This window comes from Amblyomma maculatum, chromosome 2 (genome assembly GCF_055883805.1).
Source record: "Amblyomma maculatum isolate TAMU_Amacu chromosome 2, ASM5588380v1, whole genome shotgun sequence".
NCBI classification, from domain to species: Eukaryota; Metazoa; Arthropoda; class Arachnida; order Ixodida; family Ixodidae; genus Amblyomma; species Amblyomma maculatum.
Window position 1 is genome coordinate 81,118,538 of NC_139345.1, and position 25,018 is coordinate 81,143,555.

Here is a 25,018-nt window from a genome sequence, read left to right on the forward strand (position 1 = left end):
CATTGCCATCCCACTCAGACATAATTGTAGGCCAAATATATTGCCAATTACAAGTTGCTGTTCTTTAATCATTTTAATGGAGTTTGATAATTAACATTTTCTTCGGATGAACATATAGGGGTTCGGAAACACAGACGCTAAAGAAAGGGTCGAAACTGGATGTAAAGATATCGACGGCAACTAATCATATTGCGTTGTCAACAGGTTGGGTAATTAGGTGTCGCTGTAAAGTTATTTAGTGTTGGATAAGTGCAGTAATTAGATTTTACCCTGTACAAGAAACAATAGTCATGAATGAATGATGGCAGTGTTCCTGGTTGATGACACAAAAAATCTTCGATCATGTTACGTCGCTAGTCCTCATTAAGTTTTGAAAAGGAACAATTACTCTTTCTGCTCAACTTAAAGTACGAGAACATAGCCCTCTTTTAACTATATAGGCTCAAGACTAGTCTTAGGCACTGCTTAAAATGATTCACAGTAAGGACGTACTAACCCTTGTTCTTCTCCGGTGTAGACATATTGAAGGAGTTGGCACACCTTAAACACGACAACAAGAAACTGAAGGTCCTCTTCAGCTTTGGAGGCGGTGCGCACGTGAACAGCCTACTGAATCGGCTGCACTCAGACAAGGACGAGACACACCTAGTTGACACGATCTTCTCCTGGATCAACTCGTTTGGCTTGGATGGCATCAATTTCCATTTAGAGGGTCCTGGACCTTCTATTTGCAACGACAAGGATGTTCCCAAGATTCTTCACTTCATCAAGGCAAGCGAATGACCTTACGAATTTGTTCACACTGAGGCAGTTCAGCGGAAATGTGGAGACGAAGTGAGGCGAAAGCACCTCGGACCGTAACTTAAATATTGACGGCAGATTTGACACTCTCATGATGTCCCACTTATGCTTAGTGCAAGTATCGTTACGAGGTGTTTTTTTACCGTTGAAATGTTTTTATTCTGAGAGCTGTGAAAGATTTGTCGGTGCAGATTCATTGTAGATCAAGGCATCCATTATCATTGAAAATAGCTATTTAGTGGATTGAATATATTTCCATATTGTAAACCAAAAACTTCGAATTTTAATCTATTTATTGGTTTTTTATTCAGCAATTTGATTTCAGACGTTCAATATAGGCACTTGAAACCTTACTGTGTTACAATATCTGTGCTGCACTTAGCTAAACTCGTACCATCGCAGAGCGCTGCCACCGAAATCATGTCACATTCTTTTGACATTGAATGCAAGATCTCATTTTGCATATGTGAGATTTGAAGTGGAAATAATTGCGTTCTATATAGGTGCAATGCGGGAAAGCCAACTCAACCAGATATGAAAGCGTAGTTTTTGACTCTCCATATATCCAACCACATATTCAATTCGAAAAACTGAAGAAATAATAATGTGGAAGCTAATTTATTTGGTTTAGGTCATTAACAGCCCAGATACTGGGTTCTGTTTCGTATACTTTGTCCGCCGTGCTGTATGATTCACCTGAAAAGACCGCACCGAAGCACCGGCCAATCATTTAAGAAAAATATCTAAACTTTAAAATGTTTACCCATATTATGGTCCATGCAAGTGTAAGCTCTAGAGGGAAGGACAGGAGATCATGCACTTTGTTGATGAATGTCTTTATTTGCACTCTTTTCACAGCGCACTACTAGCGCCTTACTGCCACCGCTTCGCTGATATAGTGCAAGAGTTGCCTGATAGTTTTGTTATTTCCGATTTGTGGCTCGACATGGTTGACTAAAATAACGTCAGGTTAACGAAGCATTCAACGCTCAGTTTCTAGCATCACGAGCCAAAAAGTGGGTACAAATTATCGCGGTGTTATTATGTGCATTGTTAGCTGGTATTGCAACCACGTATACTATACAACACAAATGAGTTTGCAAGCGGGGTGATGAGAAACAGTCGGGTTCTATGGTATTGAAGCACGGGGAATCGATTCTTTTGGAATTCTTTGTCTTATATTTACTGTTGTTATCGGCTCGCGAGGAACAAGGTTTGGAATGGCCAGCTTCTTAAAGAGTGCTAAAAAAAGTTTTGCTTTCGTGTCTCTTCGCGCAGAAGCTCCGGTTGAAGTTTGCCGACAGAAACTGGTACATTACAGCCCAACTTCCTGCATGCCAAAATCCTAAATGTGATCGGATACCAAAGCAAGAATTTGCCAGGTATTGTGCTGCTGTGGCATTTAGAACCGGTATTTTGTTCACGATACGTAAAAATGCATTTAATCTCGATAAGGTTAAGTAGAGCTATGAAGCTTTAGATTTTTGAGCTTGGGCCATTTATTTCTTTTCTCGTGACATGCATAAATGTCATCCTTTTTGTGTTATTACCACATTTGATGACCAAGGTGATAAATGCCCTTAGAGGCAGTGTCTTAGGCGTTGCCAAAGAGAAGCAACGAAATCCGTTACTCGTTACGCAAAAATAAAGAAAGGATTACCACCCTACTTTAGCTACAAAAAAGGTAACGTGTATTCCGTTGCCGAAAAAAGTACCCCCCGCAACGTTTCCGTTGTTTCATGACCATAGATTCTATTCTGTGCATATTGGTTGCAGGAACCCATGGTAAAAATATTATAAAGCTCATATTTCACATAAAATATATAAGCTCAAGAGCGATTTATTTACCCGAAATCCGGATTTAACCAGAATTCTTCGTACAAATCTGCCGGAGCTTATATGTGTTATGGTGCCTAAAAGTTGCCTGTACAGATTCATGTGATGGCTTCTATGCCGCACATGGTGAAGCCATTTTGTGAATGTGACGTTAAACATAAACTCTCTTCCCTTTACACTTCATCGTCGACCCTAACTTCGTAAAGAAATATCGCTGGAGTTTCAACAAATTTGCTTTACATCTGAAAAATGTGAAGTTCCAAAATGATTTTCCGGAAAAAGTACATTTGCGCAGGCGATCATTTTTTTTATACTTGAACTTGCATACTTACTGTACAAATGTTAGTGTTATTGTGAAGGTGTTCAAGGTCAGACTTATTCGCTAAGGAATGCAACAACCACGAAAGTAGCGGGCGTTGCAGATAGAAACAACCAAAATTTATCTTGAAAACGAATTCAGTAAGCAGAGCTAGAGTGTTACAATGACAACTTTCGCATAACTACAACTTGCTGTTAAATTTAAGCAACAGGAAAGTGTGTGAATGAGTGTTCGTGCACGTGTTTCCGGCTTTATGATTATTCTGTCTTATTTTTTTTTTAGTTCGGTGCGTCGTCAAAGGCAGGTGTTTTCTGGCGCGGTCATCAAGAACACCTGTACATTTTGTTCATTAGCAACATCATTTTGGTGCTCTGAGCTTTTTTTCAAAAAAAAAAAAGGCGAGAGGGTTAGCAGTTTCATTAGAATGTAACTAGTAACATGACAACGCAGTTTACCCAAAATGTTGACGCATGTTATCTGTTACAGTTCGGTAAGGGTAACGAGTAAGTTACTCAGTTAACGAAAAAGTAACGCTGCATTGATAACTCTGTTACTTGTAACATGTTATCGTCACCTCTGCTTGCCAGTAATAGGCAGCAAATAAATGTCGAAGAAAACCTCCGAGGTTTCAGACGCCGTACAAAATCGTTATTCAAATATATTTGCAAAGCATGGTTTTGTATCGCAAAGGTAGCTCCCCGCCTAAAACATGTGAAACAGGCAACCTTTTACTCCCTTCTGGTTTGAACTGATTTCAATCTTACAGGGTAATTCGCTGGTCATTGCAGACACCTGGACTACTTGTTCCTGATGACGTTTGACTACAAGCTAGACGACTTGTCCAAGACGAAACTCACCAGCGGGCTTTATTTCTACGAAGGCAGTAGGAAGACCTCTATTGACTCAGTAAGACACGGGCAGAATAACGAAAGTATGCATTGTTACTTTTATCACTCAAAGGTACTGCTTCCCTCTAAAAATCAATTAGGGAATGCATGTCAATTTAGAAATCATGACACTTTATACTTCTACGTGCAGAGGAGCTGCAACGTATAAGACTGCAGAAGACTTAATTGAAATTTACTAGATTTTTTTCAGCTGCTGGAATGAAGTGTGTTGAGGAATTTCATCTTTTCTACTTTTATAACACACGCGAGTATTGCATGTGAGAGCACGTGCGTCTTTTTAGAGACGCACTGCAATCTGCACGCTGCATCAACTTGTTCATGTGCGCTCTGATGAGGATATGTTCATGACTGCGGTGGTAATGCTTCGATAGCAGGCAAAAAAAAAAAATACAAGACGGAAAATCTGAATCGCGCGCAAGATTTTGCGACAGTCGCTAAAAAAATTCGTCCGCAGATACTTTAAAGCTGTGCCGCTGATGGTACCCGGATTACTAGCCTCGAGTTTATTATGTCAGACCAACTCGCCCACCAGTTCATGTGGTACCCAGATGCTGTTCTTTTGTGATTTTAAACAGCCCCTTGGTAACACTCTGCTTATGTAAAAATTCCTAAAGTTTTCTTACTTTCGATTCCGGCTCCAGGGCCCATCGAGTGTTAGGTAAAAGCGCAATGTGTGTTATAGCTGTTTAAAAAGAAATAACCAGTATTAAGATGAGAGGTTTTCTAGTTACTTCGTGCGTCAATCAAGCTGTACAGACAACATCAAGGTGCGCGCTATTATAAACCACGGCTTATTTTCGACTTCATGTGTGCTAAATATGCACGTGAAAAGAAAATTAGCAGCGTATATGCTTTAGGAACTGAGGATAGTCAACATTAAGCCACTATCGAACTTTTTCAGTGGTAGGGCGATTACGATCTTTGTTTAGTGAATTTACGAAAGCGTAAGGCTATTATTCCGGAATGAACTAAAAGAGTGTTGTTGATGTAATTTTTGGATCTATGCAATTTGTGCACGCAGACTGCAGCATATAAAATTTACACAGTAGATGCACAGATTGTTATCATCTCGTGCGACGCGGTTGTACACTTTTGCTGCTTCGTGACTTACCCAGGAATCCTGCCTCGGCCGGTGGAGTGATGCGGGTGTACCCAGATTCAAGATGGTGCCCGGAATCGCCACGTACGGCCGCAGCTTCACGCTCAACGACCGGATGTACAACGGAGTCAGCGCCAAACTCAACCAGAAGCACCCACTAGGCTACGCCGGAAACTTGACAAAGACGGAGGGTTACTTTGATTACGTTGAGGTGAGCGGTAGTATAACTTGACTAGAGGCGGCAAAACTGAAAGCTAAAATATCTTCAGTCTATGGCAGAATATGCGGGAGAGCAACAATTTGGGAATATGGCAGTGACAGAACGTATTACAGACATGCTCCCTTGTCTCATAACTGCGTGACAACGGCTCATTTGTAGAGCATTTGTAGAGCAACGTGTAGAGCAGTTTCCAGATAGTAAATTCTGCTTTACAGCTATAAAAGAAGTCCTTGATGAAACCATTCCGAACGAAACTTTTTGTACTGAAATTCCCGTATATTACACCTTGGCTTGTTTTGGTACCAAGTTCAATTTATGTAGATGTAGTTTGGGAAAAAATAAAGAAATGTGTGCTAAAGAGACCCTAAGGAAAACATTAAACTATGCAGGGTGGATAGATTATGCACCGGGGGAACACTAACAACGAATCACCAATAAAATGCCAAGGAGACACATAATACTGCTTTAGCGTGAGAGCGCGAAAGCATAACTTATTATTTTTTTTTCGTTGTAGTTTAACTGCAAATGTACCTACAATGACCACAAGTATTTGGATGCTCTCGTTGCAAAGCCACAAGAACTGCCGAGTTTGCATTGCTGTATATATATACGTAATACCAAAACAAAAGGTTTTCTTAGCACCGAGCGCAGCTGCCTTCGCCTCACACCTTTGCAGCATTTTTGCAGTATCTTGAGCTTCTCTACGCTGTCGCTGTGTCTCTTTTGAGTCAACGCATCTGTCTTCCACATAGAGTCATGCTTGTGAACGGTTTTCCACTGTTCATAGATATATATTGATATATATAAGAAAAAGAAGAGGCCCTAGCACAGAGCCTTGTGGCACGCCTGATCTAACTGGAGAAGTGAAGGATGATGTGTTATTAGCAGTGACAAACTGTGAACGACCTGTAAGAAAAGAATTCCGCCACCTGAGAACGTTAGGGTCAAGGTTAAGTTTACTTAGTTTCAGAAAAAGCAGTTGATGAGAGGCCTTATCAAAAGCCATTGAAAAATCAAGAAATATGCAGTCGACAACGGAACCCCTGTCAAGGAATGAATTTAGATCATGCGTGAAGGTTAAAAGCTGCGTTTCACAAGAAAACAACTTTCTAAACCTATGTTGACTGTCAGTAAAAAAATTATTAGAATCAAGGAATGATGCAAGGTGAGAGTAAATAACATGCTCCATGATTTTACACGGAATGCTTGTTAGTGAGATTGGTCAATAATTATGTGGGGAATGTTTATCTCCGGACTTATGCAACGGAATCACTTTCCCGACCTTCCAGTTCCCCGGTATGCAGGCTGTTTGAAGCGATTGCTGAAATAGGTTAGATAGTATTAATGCGCTGTACACTTTGGTTTTAATCAAGAACTTGGAATTAATATTATCAACACCACATGATGAAGAAATGTTTTGTTTTTCGATTATTTTTTCCACACCAACAGAATCAAAGACAATAGAATCCATTGACAAAAAGTCAGCACTGGTATATGCAGGGGTTTCAGAACGCACATATTTAGAAAACGCTGAAACGAATACACTATTAAGGACATTTGCACACTCATTTGGGTGGATTAGTTCGTCACTAGAGTCTTTAAGGCTGATGGATAAAGTGTCGTTTTTGTTAACTAAGCTCCAAAATTGCCTAGGGTTATTGATTAAGAGGGAAGGTAATGTGTCATTGAAAAATACATCCTTGGTGTGCTTGAGTGCAGTTTTATATTCAAGGGCAGCGGCCTGATAAGCAGTACAACGTTCTTGGGAACCGGTTAGTTTTGCACAGCGGAAAATGCGTTTCTTCTTATTGCAAAGCCGTTTTAACGATTGTGTGAACCATGGTGATTGTCGATTAGAGGTGATGACTAAGCGTGGAACATATTTTAAAGTGAGCGCAGCAACTTTTTCTTTAAACAAGCTCCAGTTTGTATTCACCCAACGATCGTGAAAGCTTGGTAAGTAATCATCTAGAATAACAGAGTTCATGGTTAATGGCATCAAAGTCAGCCTTCTTGTAATTATGGATGTGCTTTCTGTGGTTACGTTGATGGGGAACAGTGCAGGTCAACAAAAAATGAAGCAGAAGGTGATCACTTAACCCTGGCAAGTAAGATATGGGCTGGAAAAGATCAGGCGTCGTGGTGAGCACCAAGTCGAGGATATTAGAAGTAGTAGGCGAAAATCGAGTTGCCTGCATTACAAGCTGGAACAAGTTGAAATCACTGCAGAGATTTAGAAATATGTTACATTCACTTGAAAAGGGATCACAATAAGAAGAACGCACATTAGACCACACTATGTTGGGGAAATTAAAATCACCCATTAAAATGAATGGACTGTTCGGATAACGGACTGTAATCATATGGATGACGTCATGAAGTTCATTAACAAAGGTGGGGGAAGGAGACGGCGAACGATAGCAAGCGCCGAATATCAATTTTTTAGAGCACGTGCGAATTTCGACCAGCACAAGTTCTAACGCGTTTACAAAGTGGATCGGGAAAGACATAGCAGTATCTGTAACAGCTACAAGCACTCCTCCGCCACATCTAGACTCCCTATCGCACCGATAAATGCTGTAGCGCTTCTTACAGGTAAGTAGCTCGCTGCTATCTATCTTTGCCGATAGCCAAGTTTCAGTGAGGCATACGATGTCATCATCGCAAGCATCGATAACAGAACAAAGATCATCGCGTTTAGGTATTAAACTACGAATATTTGTGAATAAAAATGAAAGGGGGGTAATGACCGGGGACTTCATTCCACTGCCCCTCGCGCAATACTATTCAGTTAGAGTATCTATCGGTGGCCCAGAGGCACTATGGGTTTCATCCATAGAATCCTCAGAACGTTCGGTCGGTAACGGGAAAGGGCTCCGGATTTCATGGACGGAATCGTCAGTGTTGTTGTAAGCGTAGCACTTGTTATTTATGAAGAGCTCACTGAAACGAAGCTTGAATGTTAAGGGCTGGGTTTTGCCAAATTCGACCAGTTTTTTCCTGGCGTGACGAGTGGCGGGAGAATAGTCCTCACTAAGCGTAATTGTTTTGTCCTTGAGCTTGGAACTATTGACCAGTATTTTCTGTTTCGTCTTGAAAGATGAGAATTTGGCAATAATCGGTCTGCATTTATCTGAAGCAAAACCGCCGAGCCAGTGTGCTCTTCCGATCAAAATTTCGGAGAACGGAATTGCCAAGCAGGATGAAAGAACACTAAGTAGTTTTTCTTCTGACTGAGCCCAGGACTCTGACTTCGTGTCTGATATACCGTAGAATAGAAGGTTTTCGCGTCGCGGCCTGTCTTCGAGCTCAGCCAGGCGTGCGTGCAGCTGGGCGTTTTCACTTGAAATGTGGTCAATTAACTGCTGAAAAGGCTGTACTTCCCTCTCGACTACACCAACGGCAACCGTTTTGCGCTCAACTTCCGTTAGTCTTTTGTTCACGTCTGTCAAAGTTTCTTCCAATTTCAGCTGGGACTTTTTAAGTTCATCAACGGACTTTATAAAAGCCGCTTGGTCCAGCTGGATTTCCGGAGTGCGCTTGTTTACAGCTTCTAACATTACAAATATATCTTCCAACTGATTAGACTGGGCGCCAGGCAGAGGGCCCTGTGTCTGGGCCCTCGTGTTAGGCCCAGGATTGAGCTCGACATCCCCAGACAACACCAGCAGTTGGTTTGCGATATCACAGTACTCAATCAACTCAGAAAGTAAGACTCCCGGGCGTGGGAACGGTAACAGGCATACATCATTTGATTTTTTAGCGTACAGGGAAGTAACAGGACTAATCTGGACGAAGAAGCAGAGCGGATTAGGAAGCCGCATCCTGATGCTGTTCTCACGCCCACTAAGGGCGCCATGGTTCTGCCAGCTCTTCATATATGCAGCAGAAGATGATGTCGCAGTTGATCCGCTTCTTTCATTTGACTCAGGGACGGCCATGACAAGGTGCTTGTCTAGTAGGCGCGTGGATCCAAACATCTTGTTTAGGTGGCAGGGCAACTTGCTGATGTCACAAGCAGATGACGACAGCGGCGCGGTGCTAAAGGTAGACCATGCCGTAACCTGGACGAAGAAGCAGAGCGGATTAGGAAGCCGCATCCTGATGCTGTTCTCACGCCCACTCACGAAAAATAAGTTTATAACTTACTTTGAAATTTTCCTTGTGCTTCTCCTCAAGTCATAATGAAAACAGAATATGAAACGGCACTGAACAAGGCTTGAGGGGGACCTGAGTTCGCCAGCCAAGTCAACGTTTATAAAAGTGGATTTCCCCTCGTCATGGGCGAAGACATGTCTACTTGTCGAAACGTTGGCTTGGCTTACGAACCGAGGCTCTCCTTCAACCCTTGTTTAGCGTTTTTTTCATACTTTATCGGTCACGTAATTTGAGCAGATTTTTATGTCATGTTTTTATTGCACTATCACCTGTGCAATATCACGCACTCTCATCGCCCCTTAGAGCTTCAACGTTAGGAGGTAGGGAGCTGTAGGAGCTGCAGTAAGTTGTGTCATTGGCTTTGGATGCGGATGCTTGTTGAATGACTGAAACTTTAAGATGCAGTGTTGGATTACAGAAAAACAATTATTTAGTTCCATTGATTTTAAACACCAGTGCCTACACCACTATCTAATGGCGATGCCACTCTTGCAGGGTCGTGAACGCCATGCGACAAACGTGTACGCAGGCCGCCGCATGAGCGTAATAGCCCACGCATGAGTCACAATAGCAAGCACTTGGTTGAAAAAGCAGTTCACAGGAAAGTCTTGCTGAAAAGAATTCAACAACACTCAGACAGAAAAAAAGCTTCCCCTGTCTTGAAAATGAAGTCCGATCGATCAGGACGGGGGTGATTTCAGTAACTCGGATGTTTACGTTTAGTTTCTCAAAAAATAATAATAGAAATGGAGGCATGCATAGCCATTGTATTTCATTGTCTTCACGTATGCTATCAAGACAGCAAGGTCTGCATTCAGTCGTATAGTGAAACACCTATGCCACCCCTCGAGCTTTAAATCTCGCTAATGTGAAAGAAACAATTTATGCTCACCTTTCAGGCCCTTTAAAAATTCTGGTAGACCTTATGATCTTTTTAATACTAGTGATAAGTGCAACAGACAACATATCTGCCTTTAGAAAAGGCGATGCTATATGAGAAAAACTCTGATTTCCTTCTTTCAAGACGTGCCGACGTGCTGGTTACATGGGCTGGAAGCGCGAGTGGGTGAAGTACGCTGCAACGCCTTACATCTACCACAAGGACCAGTGGGTCAGCTACGACGACAAGGACAGCACTGACGTCAAGGTACCATATCTCCGAAAAAATATTTTTTTATAGCTTACATCCTATTATTTCTTTCGCGCGCAGTTGAAAATCAGGTTTAAGAAGTTGGCATTTTACCAAGGAGCTCTCTGCCTGTTACGATCAGCCATACAACCGTATGTACATACATAATCATTTTCACATAATAGGATAGACCACAAACGTATCGTTAAGAAGATTTCGCAGGGTGAACACGCTTAAGAAGATTTGGAAAATGGCATGGAGACACCGCACCTTGTTCCCATAAAGTGGGAAAGCAAATCAATATGGTTGGTCGTTTAATAATCTTTAACGTCCTGATGAGACCTCAGCTACTAGGGGCGACGTAGTGTAGAGGTTCAAAACTTCTGACCATTCAGGGTTCTTTAACATGCCCTGGCATCGCACGCTACACCAGTGCGTTCAGTTTAGCCGTCGTAAAAATGCGGCTCCCGCGGTCGAGTTCACACCTGCATCTCCACCACCTGAAAGTGATTGCCATCACTAGAAAATAACTAATGTTTGTGTCACAAACGCTTTGCTTTAAAAGGATTCCTATTTCTAAAACGCTTTCTATGCATGTTTTTTATATCATACACCGGTGGCTAACTTCACCTAGTGACCCTGCCTATATATTCTTAACCGGCACTGCACATGTCTCTTTCCTCCTTTTCGTCCTTGTCTTATTTGCCCTGTTCTTCCTTGTGATGAACCAACTAATCTGAGATGTGTTATTCGTGTTCCACAAAAAAGCTTGCTAAAACTAGGAACTAAGTGCAAGTTTAAAAGGTTTCTTTTTATAACTACAACAAACCGCTGTAAAGAAAAGTGAATATGCGGAAGAAACTTTCATTTAAATTGCAAAAGTTTAATACTGAACAAACATTTTCACTTCAGTTTGGAACACGAACATGCAGCAACGAAGCCGGCGTCTTAGGTGGACCTAATACGTCTGCTTTCGTTGCTCGGAGTCACTGCAAGACCGGGTGTCACAATCTGCAGGTGGTATTCAGAATCTTCATGCTGTGTGTTTTGAAATGTGTGGAGACTGACGTATAGACATGCCCAGGTTGCATTGATATCCGTAGAATAATTTCGCTATTGACATTATTTGGGTTAAGATTTTCAAATCATTTTAAATGCTCTAAGATGACGTTACTTTCTTACAAGAAGCTATACTGTCCGCAGAACCACAAATTTAACGGCAACGATGCAAGGTGCTGTTACGATCAACTCGCGTTAAGACGGAACACATCTGTGCTAAAAATACCCTTCTCTTGCTGGAAAAATTATGACCTCGATAGACAAGCGCTGCAGGAGTAGCGTCGGTCGGAAGGAGAAATTATCAGCATTATATGATTTTAAGCAGTGATATGCAGCGTTCAGGTTACCATAAAATTAGGTCCAATTTTATACCATGCCCATACAAACTAGACAGAATTGGATCCAGTTGAAAAATATTTTTGCAGGCACTTAAGCGTCAACCTTAAGGGCTTAATTGACGCGACGAAATTCCTGTCTCCCGCCGGCAGCTTTCCTCGCGGGACCTCCTTAACGAACAGTTCAGTTCAGTTCAGGCGTTCAGTCGTGTCCGACTCTTCGTGACCCTATGGACCATGTCACGCCACGCTTTCCGGTCTCTCACTATCTTCTTAACATCACATAGCTTCATCTGCAATGCCTCGAGAATGCCATCTAACCATCGCGTTCGCTGCCTACCCCTTCTCCGGCGACCCTCAACCTTTCCCAACATCAAATCTTTCTCCAGCGACTCCTCTCTTCTCATCAGATGACCAAAGTAGCTGAGCTTTAACTTTAGAATTTGACCCTCCAATGAGCAGTCAGGGTTTATGGTCGACAATATCGACTGATTTGATCTTCTGGCAGTCCAAGGAACTCTTAAGAGTCTTCGCCAGCACCACAATTCAAACGCGTCAATTCTTCGGCGGTCAGCCTTTTTCACAGTCCAACTCTCGCATCCATACATCACAACTGGAAAGACCATAGCACGGGTTATACGGATCTTGGTTGGCAGACTAATGTCTCTCTTAACGAACACATGCATGCAAAAGTAAACAAAGCGAAATATTTCCATGGCGAGTTGTCTTATCGATTTTGGCAATTGTAGAATGTGAAAACAGGTAGTAGAGGTTAGTACGCTGTACGTGGAACTAGCAACGATTCTGTACGTCCTATTGAGAATGAGTGATTGCAATGAGAAGAACAAAGGGTGCCAGTTGCAATTACTTCACTTACATATAATCCTCGGAGGCTACTTAGTAGGAGTATACTCGTTACTTTCGGTGCATATTTGCATATGTTTGTAATTTCTGGATTGACATGAAGACCCTACCGCACATGCCATTGGGCTTAAATAGTGGGAGCAATTACATGGTAGGAATTAATGCTTCCATGGATATTCTTTCATCTGTACATGCCATGATCTTCTTTCATTTGTAGTACATACCATCGTCATCGCCCCGTGGCGCCGGTTCTGGCACGCGCCTGGTTTCGCCTGCGGATTAAAACGCTAGACGAGGCATCGCTTGCCTTGTCGTCACGACCTTGTCGTCTCGACCAGGCCTTCTTTCACAATATGCCCACCCGTTTGGCAAGCTGTTAACCAATATAAACTACCAAAGAAAACTTCACAGCTTGGTTAATTACCACTATAAAACACGAGATTCAGCGATAGCCTGTAGGTTTCCATAAATTTATCTTCACACATATCGTTATAAAGAATTTCAGCCAAACTAAGATGCACATGCTGCTATAGGTAAGTTTTCTTCGTACTTCCACGCATGAGAAGCTGCAGCATGACCGCTGGAGCAAAAACTTATGGAAGGCACCTAAGAGTGCCTTCATGCTCTCAATGCGAAAACAACAGATAGATTAAGAAGTGGAGTAAGATGAAGAGCGATGGTAATTCAGGTAAAATAAGGTAGATTAGCCGCAGTCGCGGGTATATACTTCGCTCATTCACTGGCTATCAGATCACTGTGATAATGTGAGTATGCGAAGACATTACGGCGATATTTAGGACCCATTTGTTCCGGAAACCGCTGATGGCCGAGCAAATGTTTTCAGAATGCAACGCTACCAACTAGCCCAACTTTCTGCTTTCCTAGTGAGCCATATAAGACTTTCGGCTTAATGTTATCATTCGGGCGCAGGAGGCTGAAGCAACCAGGCGCAAAAAGCGAATGCTGTTAGAATTAACGGAAAGGGAGATGCGTGAGAGAGGTAGAGACCAGACGGCGTCTGAGGCCTGCACCTTCTTCGTTTCTAGAAAATGCTCCCGCGGTGGTTAGGCGTTTGTAGATGACGCCGCGTGGAGCTATCAGGTGTGCTATAAGTGGACGAGGAATCGACTTTTCCAGCTTGTGCAGCCCCCTCTCTTCAGTTCGAAGCTCTCGCCCAGGACGCGTTGCTGCGGATTCACCTCATTGTGCGAAAGAAAATAGCTGAAACCTTGAATAGCTGTAGGCGTCTGGTTATACGGCCACCTGCCTCGCCACGCGTCGATTTTCATGGTAACAGGCTGCAGCTAATGGCTGGCTCCAGATGGGACCAGCAGTTTTGTGACAAATCTTCTGGACGTTCGGGCACGATCAACAACAGAACGCATGAGGTGGATGAAGAAGCTAGGCACACAATTGCCTTTTTCCTGCAGACAAAACCACGCAAGAGGGAAACGAAAGGACGAGGTTGAGAGAATAGTACCAAGGACACCATCCACCAGCCATCACTGTACAAAAATTAAGACTCAACTTCTTTCTTTTGGCGCACCTCCTTTTCTTCGCTTACTTTCCCTCCTACGTTTTTCACTTTGCTCACGGTACGGTCGAGGCATCCACAGCATAGGGCGGCAGTTCTTTCGTTCAGCTGATACCAGTGCTACAAATGGCACCTTTTCCGCTATATCATGCATTGAATTTACTGTCATTTTGCCTTAGAGAAGAAAAATAGTAGACATTTGTGCAGTTCGTGAGCTCAGATTGCAATGTCCCTAAACCCATATAATGTAGCGAACCATTGAAATCTTTGCGGTTTTCAACAGCCGCAAGCACCCGACATATCCCTGTGATTGTTGCGCAAAAGACCGATCTTGTGCTTTTCATGCTCAGTAAAAGGAAATGCGAATTTGTCACTTTATTTCTAGAACGAGGTACGATGTAGCCGTGATTAATCTTGATGAGCTACAGGCAAGCACAACTATATTTCCGTATTATTCCGAACTTTTCCAGTATCCCTTTCGTGGTTTATCTAGACTCTTAATCTAGTTTCATGCACGCGTTAAAAAGTTCCAGTTATAAGTGGAACTTCCACTTCTGTAAGGGGAACTTCCCCCCCTTGTATATGTGAAAGTTCCACTTACGACTGGAACTTTTATGTGGGACCAGCTTAAGCGTGTAGATATTTCTGCGCCGACTTTAAACTGAGCACTGACAAATGCAACGGCCATTCGTTAGTTTAATGACCAGCGAGTCTGAGCGCTGTTGTCATCGCCACCGAATTGTTTAACACTATTGTGGGCGCAAGCCAGCGAAATAAAGTGTTCTCTTTAAACCTGATTCTTTAAGATTTCTGTCGTTGTACTAAGGTCAAATAATAGAATAGTAACATGAGACGGCTCTTTAAATAACATTGTGCCATCTCAATTGAATAACATATCTCTAACTTGAAGGACATCGTTGTAAAGTTAGTATAGCGCCTCGTGTGTAATCACTTCACGTCTTGATATCCAGGTCAAATGGTTCCGGAAGCACTGGATGGGTGGCGTCTTTGTATGGTCGCTCGAAGCGGACGACCATTCTGGCGACTGTCTAGGCGAGGTGTTCCCCATGGTGCAAGCAGCCTGGAAGCCGATGAGGGGCTACTTTCCTCTGATCACTCCCAGCAGGTCTACGGACCAGGAGGAGAGGCGTCCCCCTCAAGCCAGATTTATCGCGAACATTGCATCGAGCATATTTAAGATGTTTTTAGACCGCATCATGAGTAATATTCAAGGAATGTTTACTGGCGGTGGGGGTGGTGCTGGGGAAAACAGTGGTGGCAACGCCGGTGGTTAGCAGCTCTATCTCTATATATGTCGATAGACTGGAGAAATAAAATAGTATATTTGTCCTATAAGTCTGCCCAGAAAGTGCCTTCCCATACACGACCGCATCACCGAAAGGTACCATCCACTCAAGTCAGTGGAGCAATATTAACTCGAATCGGCGCTCCACTCTTGGAATTTTGTAAGAGCTTCAATCGTTTTCTATGATTTTGGATGGCGAACTTGACATGAACCGATCTCTTTGTTCCCGAATCCCTATTTTTGTAGAATTTAGATTATTTCAAACCATTCCTAAGTCAAACTTAGCATAATTCGTTTTCGGTGCGAGCGGGCTCAATATTTCGGACGAACCTGAGCGGAGGAACCGGGGAAGTTGCGCTGAGACTTAGAGCGGACGACTTTCAAATGCGATTTGTGCATCTGGATGCTATATATAGGGTCGGTAAAACGTTACTGTTCAGTGCCAGTATACATTGTCGGTGGGGGGCGGGGGAGAGGAGAGGGGCAGGTGGCAAGTGAGCCTGATTTTGCGTCCTGGAGATGAGGGGAAAACTTCCTTTTTTGTTATTGCTGCTTGTACAAAGTTGAAGCGACGCCCACGGCTGTCCTCAGGCGGGGCTGCTCGCTTGGAGATATAGAGCAGTATGGTCGCTTGAGTTGAGTCATCCAGAGAAGTTACCGGCATGCGATACTTAGTCCGGAGTCGGATCCGTCGAGTTTATCTGTCTCGCTGGCGCTTCGTCGCCTCCGCAATGGCCTTTTTTTACTTCCGACTGATTTTGCATTTCTTGCCCCGCGGGTATCATTTTCACCTTAGATTAACCCCACCAGCTGAATATTAGTTTGGGTAAATAATGCCCGAATAGCTTATTACAACGTTTTACTCAGTTTGCCTTGATTTTCTGTCTTTTTTTGCTGTTGTATTATTTTGTTGTCGCCGTTCTACAGTCATCTATAGCTCATATCTGTTTCGTCCAGAAACCGGCTTGCGATCTATTTCGTTGACTTGCCGCCTGCTTTCGTTCCGCGCTAATTACGCGCGGACCTGTCACCTATCCTAAATTCTAAAGTTTAGAACAACTGGGTGGAATAGCAAGCTTGAGCTTGCTATTCCTGTTACTGAAAAACCAAAAGTTCTCCGGGGCAATAACCTCATAAAATCTCATTTAATCGCATAGAGTCTCTAAAGGTGCACATCATTATCATAAAATATCGTACATAATTTACGATAATGTCCAACAAACTATGAGAAATTATGCAATTGTATGCGACTTGTACGTGATTACTTATGTGAATGGAGTGAGATTGTGTGCAAAAATGTAAGGTTATTGCCCCTTACACATTTTTCAGTACGGAATTTCCGCCCCTGCAGATTCACGTAGTGTGCAGTGGTGGGCCGATTCTCTTAAGAACATGAAGATGTTGTGAAGAGGAAGAAGTGCGTGGGAAACATTTCAACCAGTGGCATTGTGCGAAAGGATTTGCGTTGTCTCAAATTTGTCAGTACTTACATAACTATATCACAGCTACTGACAGGTTCCCTTGCTAATTGTACTCCAAATTTACAAAATTCCAAATTTTTGCTTTATATTTTTTTCTTTCAATAACTTTTGTGATCTTAAATCTTATGTTTTTATGTAGTTGTCAATTACTTTAATACACTAATTCAGTTTGTGTAGAACATTTGGCAGTCCACACTGAACCCTTGTCAATCCTCCTTCGTGGGTATGTGCCAAATATCAAGGAAGAAGAAGAAGATTTGGCATTGTTATCGCTGCGCGTGCTGGACCTGACTGTGTTCGTTGTCGCTGTGTTCGCCGCTGATCTTCCCAGTCCGAGTACCATCAAATAAACCCCTATCTTAGATTTGGTGGAGTGTCGCTGGCTAAAACCATCGAACCTGGAGCTCCGCAGCCGCACTCTTCTGACACACGCGATGCCTGAGAATGTTAGACACGAAGCTGTGCAGGCGGGCCCGGCTGTCATCTGTGCCGGCTTCTTTCACCAGCGGGACCCAGCTATCTTCAGCGAGACCGAAGGCCACGACGCAGACGATTGGCTCAGCTCCTACGAACGGGTCAACCTTTACAACATGTCAGACAACGGCACAAAGCTTAACAACGTCATATTTTATCTTACCGGCGTGGCTAATCTTTGGTACCGGAACCACGAGGGGGATATCCGAAGTTGAGCCACCTTCAAAAGGACGTTCTCAGAAGTGTTTGGCCGTCCGCAAGTCAGAAAACTCCGTGCTGAACAGGACTTGCGTGAACGGTCGCAGCAGATGGGCGAAAGCTTACGGGCTACACTGAAGATATCTTCGACGTGGGTGGACCCCAATATGTCGGAATTTTAAAGGAGCAAACACATATTGAAAGACATAGACGGCGTCTCTTATTATATGTTGATAGCCGGTGACTTGCGCACAGTCGCCGAAGTATTCACGCTCTACCAGAGATTTGAGGAGCTGCGCAAGTAAAATGCAAGTGGAATTGCTTGATGTACTGGCGCCTGCCACCGACAGCTCCTCCCTGCTGCAGCAGATAAAATACTTCATTCGTGAAGAGGTGGTGCATCAACTTTCACTTCTCTCTAGCCGACAAGAACGGCCACTGTATTTGGCCTCGGCTATCCGTCAAACCATTCAAGAGCAGGTTGCTGAGGTAGTCCTGTCATGTGCTCCCATCCGCCAACACCTGTCGCCACTCCGCTATCTTATGCCGACGTCCCGCGACTTGTTACCGCTCCCGTGACTTACGCCGCCGTCGCCCCAAGACCTGTCACCGTTCCACCAACTTACGCCGAAATCACCGAAGGCCTCGCTCAGTAATAGATGCTATCTTTGTCGCTGGTTAAAAAAAGTGAAGACGCCAGTTTTAGGACTCTCTCTGCACATGGCCACTGCTGAACACATTACGCCGTTAGTAGCATGCACCGCTCGAGTCATGATTGAGGACTTATTGTATGCTATCGAGTTCGTCGTGCGGCACTGTTGCTCACATGCGCTCATCTTAGGCTGGGAGTTCCTGTCGCATCACGCTGCTGTCATCGATTGTGCTCGCGCTCAAGTTGGGTTCTCGACTATGCCCGAGGCCTTGCCAGACACTGCCCCATCGAATTCCTGTGCTAAAGCCCTCATCGCCGAAGATATCGACCTTCCTCCCTGCTCTTCTGTGCTTGTTCGTGTCGATTGTGACTGTTAGCGATGACGCTGTTCTCTTCACACCAGCCCACACTTTTCTGCGCCGCAAGTGCCTCCCATTGCCCTACGCTATGCTCGCTATTTCCTCTGGCCATTTAACGTTATGGGTCTCCAACCCATTTACTCCCCTACTGCTTTGCGCCATGGTGAATGCCTCGACAGTATCCGGCCAATTGCATCTCTTCTGATCTTTGAGGAACCTGACGACGCACCGCAATCTGTCGTGACTGCGCTCAGACCCCCTTCACCTGTGCCCGCTCCCCCTCTAGAGACTCGTTCCTCCATTCCATCGACGCCGATTTTCCTCTAACGTAGCGCACACAGCTTTTCAACCTACTACATCAATTTCTCTCCTCCGTCGACTCTCATTCAAGTTCTTTGGGTCAAACTTCTCCAGTCACTCATTGCATCGACACCGGCACCCATGCACCACTGCGACAGCGCCCCTATCGTGTGCCTGCAACCGAACGCCAGGTTATTGAAGAGCAAGTCGACCTAATGCTCCAGAACGGCGTGATTCAGCAATCAAGCAGCCTTTGAGCATCACCTGCTGTCCCCGTAAAAAAGAAGGATGGCTCTATCCGCTTCTGTGTCGATTATTACGCGCAAGGACTTCTACCCTCTCCCGCGCATCGACGACGCTCTCGATTGTTTGTAAGGCGCCGATCTTCCCTAGATTACTGGCAGGTTTCCCTGGAAGCGGCTCGCCCGAAAATCGCGTTAGTAACTCCCGGCGGCTTGTACGTATTTAATGTTATGCCGATTGGCCTCCTTAATGCTCCTGCAACATTTGAGGTGATGATGGGCAGCATTTTGCGTGGCCTAGAGTGGAAAACGTGCCTATGCTACCTTGACGACATCGTCATCTTTTCTCCCAACTTCCACTGGCTTTTTGCCGGTGCACCCAACATCCTCAAAATGTTAAATAAACATTATTCTTATTCTTAACTTTGACACACACCTCTACCGTCTGTGGCCCGCTTTGACTTGACTCTAGCTCTGAGGCCGGAATGGAGCTGAATTTGAAAAAAAAATGTCATTTTGCCGCCCGCCAGCTCACCATTCTTGGCCACGTTGTCTCCAAAAAAGGTGTATCTCCAGACCCTGCCAAACTTCGTGCCCAAGCAGCCTTTTCCAAACCTACTTCCATCAAAGATCTACGTAGCTTCCTCGGGCTGTGCTCTTACTTTCGCCGCTTTATTAGAAATTTTGCTCTCATAGCTGCTCCCTTGACAGCATTTCTGTCCGGCAGTTCCGACATTTTGCTGTGGTCGCCAACGTGCGACGTTGCCTTCAATGCTTTACGCCGCATCCTCACGGCACAGCCTATCCTGCGTCACTTCCACCCCAAAGCGCCTACTGAAGTCCACACGGACGCCAGTGGTGTTGGTCTCAGCGCTGTGCTCGCTCAGCGCACATCAGGCTATAGTGAATACGTGGTCGTCTATGCTAGCCGTACATTCCCGAAGTCTGAATACAATTACTCTGTTATTAAAAAAAGTGCTTAGCGATTATTTCGGCTTTTACTAAATTCCACCCTTACCTCTGGCCGCCCTTTTGAGGTGGTGACGGACCACCACTGGAAAACCCTTCCGGCAGACTGACAAGATGGGCTCTTCGCCTTCAGGAACATGATGTCCGCGTTGTTTGCAGCTCCGGCCGCGAGCATTACGACACCGATGCCCTTTCTTGCTGCCACCTTACAGCTGAGGTCGCGAGCCTTTCCTCATCCGATGATTCCCCGTCATCGCTTCACATCAATGACATGCCATCAGCGCAGCGGGAAGGTCCTTGGATAACTTCTCTGCTCGATTTTATCTGCAATCCTACGGCTGCTTCTCCAACGCGTGCTCCCTGCCGCCAATGCTTCCCACTTCGCCATTTGTGATAACCTCCTTTACCACCGTAACTACTGCGCAGATGGCCGCAGGTTGTTGCTAGTTATTCCCCGGCAGCTACGTTCGCAAATCTGTGACTATTTTCACGCTGACCCACAATCCGGTTACGCGGGCGTATCCAAAACATACACTCGTCTCCGGCTGCGTTACTACTGGCGGGGCATGTGAACTTCGTACTCAAGCACGTTCGCTCATGCCTCCCCTGTCAACGTCGCAAGCCATTTCCTCAATGTTCTGCTGGAGAGTTGCTGCCGTTACCCTGCCCACCACGCCCTTTCGACCGCGTCGGCATTTATTTGTACGGGCAGCGTCCCTACACTGCAGCCGGCAGCAACCGCTGGGCTATCTTAGCCGTTGATCATCTGACAAAGTAAGCAGAGCCCGCCGCCCTTCTATCTGACACAGCTTCAGAAGTAGCTTCCTTCATTTCGCAGCAATTTGTTCTTCACCACGGCGCACCTTGAGAGCTGTTTAGCGAAAGAGGACGCGTTTTCTTGAGTGACGTTGTGAAAGCCTTGCTTACCAAGGGCAACATCATCCATAGAACCGCCTCCGCCTATCATCCCCAGACTAATGGCCTCACTGAGCCTTTCAATCTACCCTTGGCGGCATGCTCTATATGTACGTGGCCTCCAACCACTCAAATTTAGACATCGTCCTTCCGTATGTCACTTACGCTTACAGTACCGTAACGCAGTCTACTACTGGCTTCGCTCCTTTTTATCTCCTCTACGGCCGTCCCCCCTCTGCTACAATCGACACCGTACTCCCATATCAGCCTGACATATCTGAGTATACTCCTGCGTCTCAAGCCGCCCAGAATGCGAAAGACTGTCCACAAATTCCTCGGGCATTGACGGCTAACACCCAGTACCGCCATAAATCCAACCACGACAACCAGCACTCGACACCGGACTTCTCGCCTGGCGCTCTTGTGTGGCTGTGGATACCTTCCAATGCTCCTGGAATGTCTTCGAAATTTCTTGCTAAATTGTCCCATACCGTGTTCTGGAGCGCACCTCTCTGGTTAATTATGTGGTGAAACCTCTTACGCCGTCTCATAATCTACGCCGGCGCGGATGCGACATTGTTCACGTCCAGCGCCTCAAACCCTATTACGACCCTGCCGTCTTGCTTACGCCGTAAGTCGCCAGGATGGCTCCTCTTCGTCCCGCGGGTAATTGTGAAGAAGAAGCACGTGAAGAGCATATCAGGCAGTGGCGTTGTTATCGCCACTCGTGTTGGACCTAACTGTGTTCGCCGCTGATCTTCCAGTCCGAGTACCATTAAATAAACTCCCCCATCTTACATTATTTTAATTGACCGGGAGCAACAGCGTATCGCGCCGTTTCGTAATATCAACTAGCGTCATTATTTTGTCCGCCATCTGGATATGCGAACGCATCGATGGCTTGCTTTTTTGCTCGTGGCAAAAGGCTTAACTGCAGAAGAGGTGTTAACGATTCGAACACAGTGGAGAGTCCGCATTACATTTTCATCGCAAAACGGAATTCTCCGCCGTTTTCATTTTTTGCTTGCTTGAGTTTTTCGCGTGGCGCATTTTCTGAATTCATTTCGTCTAATATATTCCTATACTTAGCGACAAAAACGTATAAGACAGGAAGAGTTAACAGTGCATCCCTGCAAAAAATGTCCCACAGATATTCAACAAAACATTATTATTTTTCGCTTGTGTCGTTGGTGCTGGCCTCTCATGTTTCCCCGTAGCGCATTAGACTAGTGCTATTAGCCTGGCCTGGATAAAACGTATGGTACAGAGAATTGCAGCAGCAAACGAACGAGTCATATAGTGCTAAATATGTCAAACTTTAGCACGGGCAGGACCAAAAAACAAGAAAATGTGTGGAAATGTGTGCCGGGGAGAAAACCCTCCATGCGTTTGGATGATATCCTTTGCAAGATATTTCAGCAGGAGCGGTCTGACCACTTGGACGCACGCAAAAGCTAAAAAATTTCGACTAAAGCATGACATTAAAAACTCCGTACAAGATATGCATCTTTCTTCTTGTATCCATTCGGTAAATTTTATTCACGTAGTGATCTCTTGTTTCAAGTTGTTACGGAGGAATGCTTATAAAGGCTACGTTTTCACTTTCTTTTCTTCGTCAGTATTCTGTCCTTCTTTCCACATTGGAGGAAATGCAGGGGAATCATCTTTGGGGCACTAGCCGGTAGTTAAAAAAAAGAAGAGTGAGCAGAAAAGGGGCGCCGCGGAAATCAAACCCTGCAGAGAGATTGGTGCAGCAAATAATAATAAGAAAAAAAGGCCGACACTTAATGTCTGCATTTGAGGATGATGCGCTAACAGCTCCTGCCTGCGGCTCCCCATACAAATCCTCGTTCACGTCTATCCACGTTACCACTCGCTAACCACTAGTCCCTTAATTTGCGCCCTTGTCCCCTGACACAGACTCATTAGAATAAATTCCTAAGTGGCCACATTATGTCAGTGACCAGCCCATGTAGAAACAGCCCCGCTCTAAAGAAATTGTGAAAACGTGCCTGCGTGGCCAAGATGTTGCGTGTCATGCCGGAACCCAAGGGTCCCGTCGGGTTAGATTGGCAACTGACCCTCGCATCTTAAAGGATAAGCCTGAACTTGCAGCTGCTACCATGGCATACAGTGTCCTGATGTCACACACCCATGAGTGACACGCTATGAGTGCACGCAGCACCTCAACAAGAGTTTAGGTGTAGCTTTTGTTTGCGCTAGTTTTTAAATTGGTGCAAATATTTATGGACGCTGCATAACGTGCATACTCCCTATACCATCTGCTTTTCTTATGTTTGCAGCACGCGTGACATCGTTCGCCACTTCTGGTGCTTCACATAAGATACCGTACAGTCGATTGATATATCTAAATTTTGATAACACAATCACAATTGCTTCTTGCTGTTTTCAACGTCCTTAGCAAACATTCGGAACAGAGAACCGATGGGTGAAAGAACATCAAGCGTAAGACGATATTAGTCATAAGACACAGGACCAGTGGCTCTGGGAAATAAGAATCAAATCTAAGTTTTGTAGAACCACTGGCCCTAACCTCGCTCCTCATTATAGTAAATAACAAGATTTTCCTTTCTTCGTTGCACTGCGATTGAAAGTTGTGGGGCGTTGCAGAAAAGTTCTGCTTCAAGATTCCCCATCTTCCTATGATTTGTGTGCTCCACATTTAATTTCATGTTCACAGTTGCTTCCGTGGTGTCCGTGTAAGCATGAAAAAACAAACACAAGCACTCAAAGCCTAGAGGTTCACGTCAGTGCATTCATCATGCAGAAATCGCTCAAGCAGGGTCTGGAAGGGCACATTTAAACTCGGTGGGAAAATAAAAGTTTTGAAATGCGAAGCAGGAAGTGAATCAGCTTGACTATGTTGTTATTAGATATGTTCATTAGTTTGCAGTGGGAACTTCGGAGACCTAATGGTAACGACGAAAACCTTAGTAACCTCTAATCTGTTGTTGTTTGCAAATTAAAGCGCTCCAGAGATAGAACCTTGATCGGTGTCTAATGTCTAGGTAAGTGTGACAAACAAAAAAGTTGGTTCAAAATATTGGCTTCGCATCTGGTACACGTGTTGGCCTCGACCAGGAGATTCACCAGGAGCGCACCATACAGACGCAACAGTGAACGACCTTTTGTGAGCACGCCCGAACAGCTACAACACTCCCACTCTCCAACATCCTTATCTCCCACAACATGTACCCACAATGAAGATCTGATAATACAGTTGGCCTACCACAACTTTTATTAACGGACAAAGTCGCGCTTAGCCAAGTTAGGCGCGTATCACAGAGCGTAGCACATTACGTGGGTCCAACGCTGCACCTTCCATGCTCCCAAATCAACTGAACATTTACGAGCTAAGCACTGAAATGTCAGCTATGCACTTTCAGCACTGTATAGTACTAGCCGCTGCCGGAGTGACTCGCGAGTCGTTGACTGTTGTTTGTGTTCGCCAGTGAGCCAGCAGGGCCTTCTTGAGCACGCCTTCGGGCTGGCAGTACCCACTGCGCAGCGGTGAGACATCCAGTATGCGACGGACGACACAGGCGTCTTCTTGCTCCGCTATGTAGTGCACCAGAGGAAAAGGAAGTCCGTTGAAGCCCGAGGTCCAGCTCAGAGAGTATGCGCCTATATTGTCCATAAGGAGCCATTCGCCAACACGTGCCTCGAACAGCAGCTTCCCGGCTTGAATGCAGTCGGTGGGGTTGCACGTGCCGCCCCACACCGTAGTCAGCACGTTGTTCGGCCTCTCCAACGGTTCCTTGACGTGATAAAGGCGTGAAAGAGAAATGGGTTGGGCGTTCGAAAAGGGTCTTCTCCGAACACTATGAAATACAGTGCCC

The 25,018-nt window shown here is 44.8% G+C and overlaps 2 protein-coding genes across 2 annotated transcripts in view; one reads left to right on the plus strand and one right to left on the minus strand.

Moving 5' to 3' along the window:
* The window catches only part of LOC146199121 (putative chitinase 10), a 35,759-nt gene extending 18,021 nt beyond the window's left edge, over positions 1 to 17,738 (plus strand). Inside the window, exons 10-16 of the mRNA XM_084592046.1 lie at positions 518 to 771; positions 2,080 to 2,183; positions 3,745 to 3,862; positions 4,980 to 5,174; positions 10,366 to 10,488; positions 15,234 to 15,552; positions 17,413 to 17,738. Of these exons, the coding sequence (XP_084448172.1) occupies positions 518 to 771; positions 2,080 to 2,183; positions 3,745 to 3,862; positions 4,980 to 5,174; positions 10,366 to 10,488; positions 15,234 to 15,552; positions 17,413 to 17,738 (1,439 nt within the window). The remainder of the gene's footprint in view (positions 1 to 517; positions 772 to 2,079; positions 2,184 to 3,744; positions 3,863 to 4,979; positions 5,175 to 10,365; positions 10,489 to 15,233; positions 15,553 to 17,412) is intronic.
* A 6,753-nt stretch (positions 17,739 to 24,491) lies between these two features.
* LOC146199122 (uncharacterized) overlaps positions 24,492 to 25,018 on the minus strand; it is a 38,244-nt gene continuing 37,717 nt past the window's right edge. Inside the window, exon 12 of the mRNA XM_084592048.1 lies at positions 24,492 to 24,936. Within this exon, the coding sequence (XP_084448174.1) occupies positions 24,562 to 24,936 (375 nt within the window). The 3' untranslated portion in view covers positions 24,492 to 24,561. The remainder of the gene's footprint in view (positions 24,937 to 25,018) is intronic.